The sequence below is a fragment of the Porites lutea genome, chromosome 7, assembly GCF_958299795.1.
Source record: "Porites lutea chromosome 7, jaPorLute2.1, whole genome shotgun sequence".
In the NCBI taxonomy this organism is placed as follows: domain Eukaryota; kingdom Metazoa; phylum Cnidaria; class Anthozoa; order Scleractinia; family Poritidae; genus Porites; species Porites lutea.
The window spans coordinates 1,229,304-1,232,617 of record NC_133207.1 but is presented as its reverse complement, the minus strand read 5'-3'; the positions used below and the strand labels follow the sequence as shown (position 1 = coordinate 1,232,617).

Sequence of the window (3,314 nt, the reverse complement as noted above, 5' to 3'; positions counted from 1 at the left end):
AGAGAACCATGGGAGTTTCAAATTCCAGCGTAGGTTCACCAAAAAATAAGTCAGACTATTCTACCTACACAGGCAGTTCAAGTAGACAACAATCTGCGAGGGGTGATTGATTTCTAAACGAAAATAACAAACAATTAAACCCTAAACCATATCGTTAGGTTAAGGATAGAAAATTATGTGCTACATTGCGAAATGGGTCGACAACTATCATCATGGCCTGCAGTGCACGCGTATTTTGGCGGCGGGCGAAGGCTACTTGGATGTGTTTGCTTGTTAATTAAGAGTATTGCTTATTCATTCGTTTCCTTTCTTGCAGGGATGGAAAATTACGGCCGCAACATGTTCAACAGTAAAAGGAGCAGAATACATTATGAGGGACGCAGTGTTTGTGCCAGGAACAAATATACCGGTATACAGCTGTCATTGTAAAGGACAAGCGAGACTCTTTGTTCTTGGTCCAGGGTATATGAAGTGCGTCATACACTACTGGATATGCTCCATTATAAGTTAAGTACTAACTGGGGCTATAGGATGAGAAAGGAGGTCGCAAATGTTACTGAGAATAAATATACTTACATAGAGTTGCCACTGCAAAGACCTGTAAAGGAGGCATGCACGACTCTTTGTTAATTAGTCCAGTCATGGTTATCATAGGAACCGAAGTTTACTTGCATTCGGTTGCCAGAAAGTTGACTAGTGGCCAGCCAACAGTATTGTGTGCGTTACTAGATTTTCCCCGACTACAAGCAAAGACTTAGCTGAGACCATAAATAATTACATCAAAATTGCATAATTAGCAATCATTTATAACTTTCCGTCAGGTTGAAAAAGCAGCACCTAACGGGTCAAAGAAATATAGATTGTCTTCAGGCCACGGTGCATTATCCATTCACATTATCACGTTGTTTTCGATTGGCTTATAAATAACTTTTCATAAATTCTCATGACCTTATTTTTTAGTGTCAATCATTCAAAATTCTTTGTGTTTCCTTTAACATAACCCGACCAATTTTTCTAAAAGCACTAATCTTGACCAAATTTGGAAGTTTTACATCTACGAACAGTCACCTTGAAACTGATATCGATTTGTTTCGTTAAGATTTTTATTTGTTGTTAACTGTTGGTTTCCATGTTATTGATACATTATCATTATGTTATATATAAATAAGCTATAATATTTGAAATAAAATTGTTTCGTGATGCAGAGAAACTAGACTGTTTTATTTTGCTTAAATCATTGGGTGACATCATGTTGCTTTACGTCAAATTCTACCCACAAGAACCTCATTCTATGACCATATAGGACCAGAAAGAACGAGCGTTCGGTCCTTTTAATGAAAGTTAAGATAGTATCGCAAAACCAGCGAGTCCAAATCACCTCAAAAATACACAAGGACACAAAATACAGCACAAATAAGGGTACTTTGTTTCGCTTCTTTACAATACTAGAAGGTTTTTTCGAATTTTACTATTCCCATATGAACCCTATAAATCGCTTCGTTACGCAACAAATTCGTCAGGGGTAGACTGAGTGGATTATCTTGAGAATGTCGGAGTTTGAGGTATCTAGATCACACATTGTCTGGAGTATTTAGTACAGCTCAAGGAACATGGAATGCCACTAAAGACTGCAATCCAAAATCAAAACTCCACTGACAAAGACTGGAATAGGAGGCTGATTGCATTATCAGATTAAGAGAGTTATCAAGTGTATAGAGTTATCCACCTTTTGAACAACTGGGGCCAGATGGCTTATTTTCGGTGACTTGCCGTTGCAGGTCAAAAAAAAATCACGTCACATGAAAAGTTTTTGTGGAGATTATATACCGATGAATTCTTACACAAACAAACTAGTTGGGCGTCGCTTACGTTGCTTTAAAACCAGCCTACAGATACGTCTGACTGGAAACCTCTTTTGCCCTTCCTTAGCTATGTAGTGAGTTTATTTCATGCACCTACTTTCAGTTTACAACGGTGTATAGTAACAATATATTCACTCAATGTTCGGTCTGAGAATAAGTTTTTTATTTTCATTTTTTTCCCAATTATTTAGTTCAATTTTATAGGTCAAAAGTTGAAGATAAGTAGCCTATCATTTTGTAAGTACGAGCTGAAAGTATTTAAAAACTTTAGAGCTTAAAAAACGTATCAAGTATTGTTGCCCTGAGTCAACGCAAGGGTCCAAACCTACAGATTCAAATTTATCAAAGACAAACTTGAACAGAATGCAACGTCCGGAGAAAACGCAAGAGGAACATTATTTCGAGCTGACCAACGTAGACGGAGCTCATCTGTACATGAATGCAGGTTCTGCAGGAAGTGCAGGTGAAAACCCAAAACCAGTATTAATGAGAACGACCACAGGACAAAAAAACGATAACGAAAACGCCTCGAAAGAAAGACCTGTGCAAGATGTTGGTGGGGCTGTCTATAGTGAAGTTACAGCAAATAGCAACAGCGTCATTATCCAAGGAGCAGAGCAAGCATCATGGAGACTTAAAGGATCGGATGCAGTGCTTGACTCACTAAATGTCGCAACGCAGACAATGCAATAGCAAATGGATTTGTTTCGTCGTATAATGTATCTGATGGCTTTGCTTCTTGTGGTAATTCTTTTGACTGCAGCAGTGAGCGTGGGCTTCATAGTGAAGACATCGAAGCCTGAGAGATGCCCGAGTCAGCCCTCCTTAACTCCAGGTCAGTAGGGTAGTAAAGATACCATCGATCTAAACTCTTAAAATACGACTTTCCTCTAATAGTCACAGTTGAAGTTGGTCAAAGTTTTAGTTGCGAATGGTAAAGAGCATTAATAATAGATCGTTTCCGATATATAAAAATTCGTACTTAAGCCCTAAGGCCTGGGATATAAATTGCAAAGGAAATGTATTATTTATCTCTGAACCTCTTGGTGACTTCTTCGATTTATTTCCCCACACCTGGGAGATGCAAGTAGGAATTTTAATCTATCGAAATTGGGCTATACCCAACTGTGTCTCTGACCAACAAAATTACAAGATCTTCAAAAAATACCCTGGGCTAGCTGTCCAAATAAACTGTCTAAACGAACGGGAGGGATTAAGATAGCTAAAGTAGTAGCAGAAAGGCAGGACGGTTGACAAATCAGTTGATAAAGGAAACCAACGTCAAGGTTTCTCACTCCTGAGGGAACCTAACTAACAACACACGTTTTTCTGTGTTCGGTAAGAGATTGGTCAGTTAGAGTTCGGACCGCGGAACGTGTGATAATTCACTGAGCATACTTCATTTCACGTAATTTTTTTTTTTTTTTTTAATTGGTGGATTCAGAAACGAAA

At 38.4% G+C, this 3,314-nt stretch overlaps 1 protein-coding gene across 1 annotated transcript in view; it reads left to right on the top strand.

Moving 5' to 3' along the window:
* The window catches only part of LOC140943423 (uncharacterized), a 2,085-nt gene extending 1,419 nt beyond the window's left edge, over positions 1-666 (top strand). The window contains exon 3 of the mRNA XM_073392507.1: positions 317-666. Within this exon, the coding sequence (XP_073248608.1) occupies positions 317-511 (195 nt within the window). The 3' untranslated portion in view covers positions 512-666. The remainder of the gene's footprint in view (positions 1-316) is intronic.
* Positions 667-3,314: the final 2,648 nt, after the last annotated feature.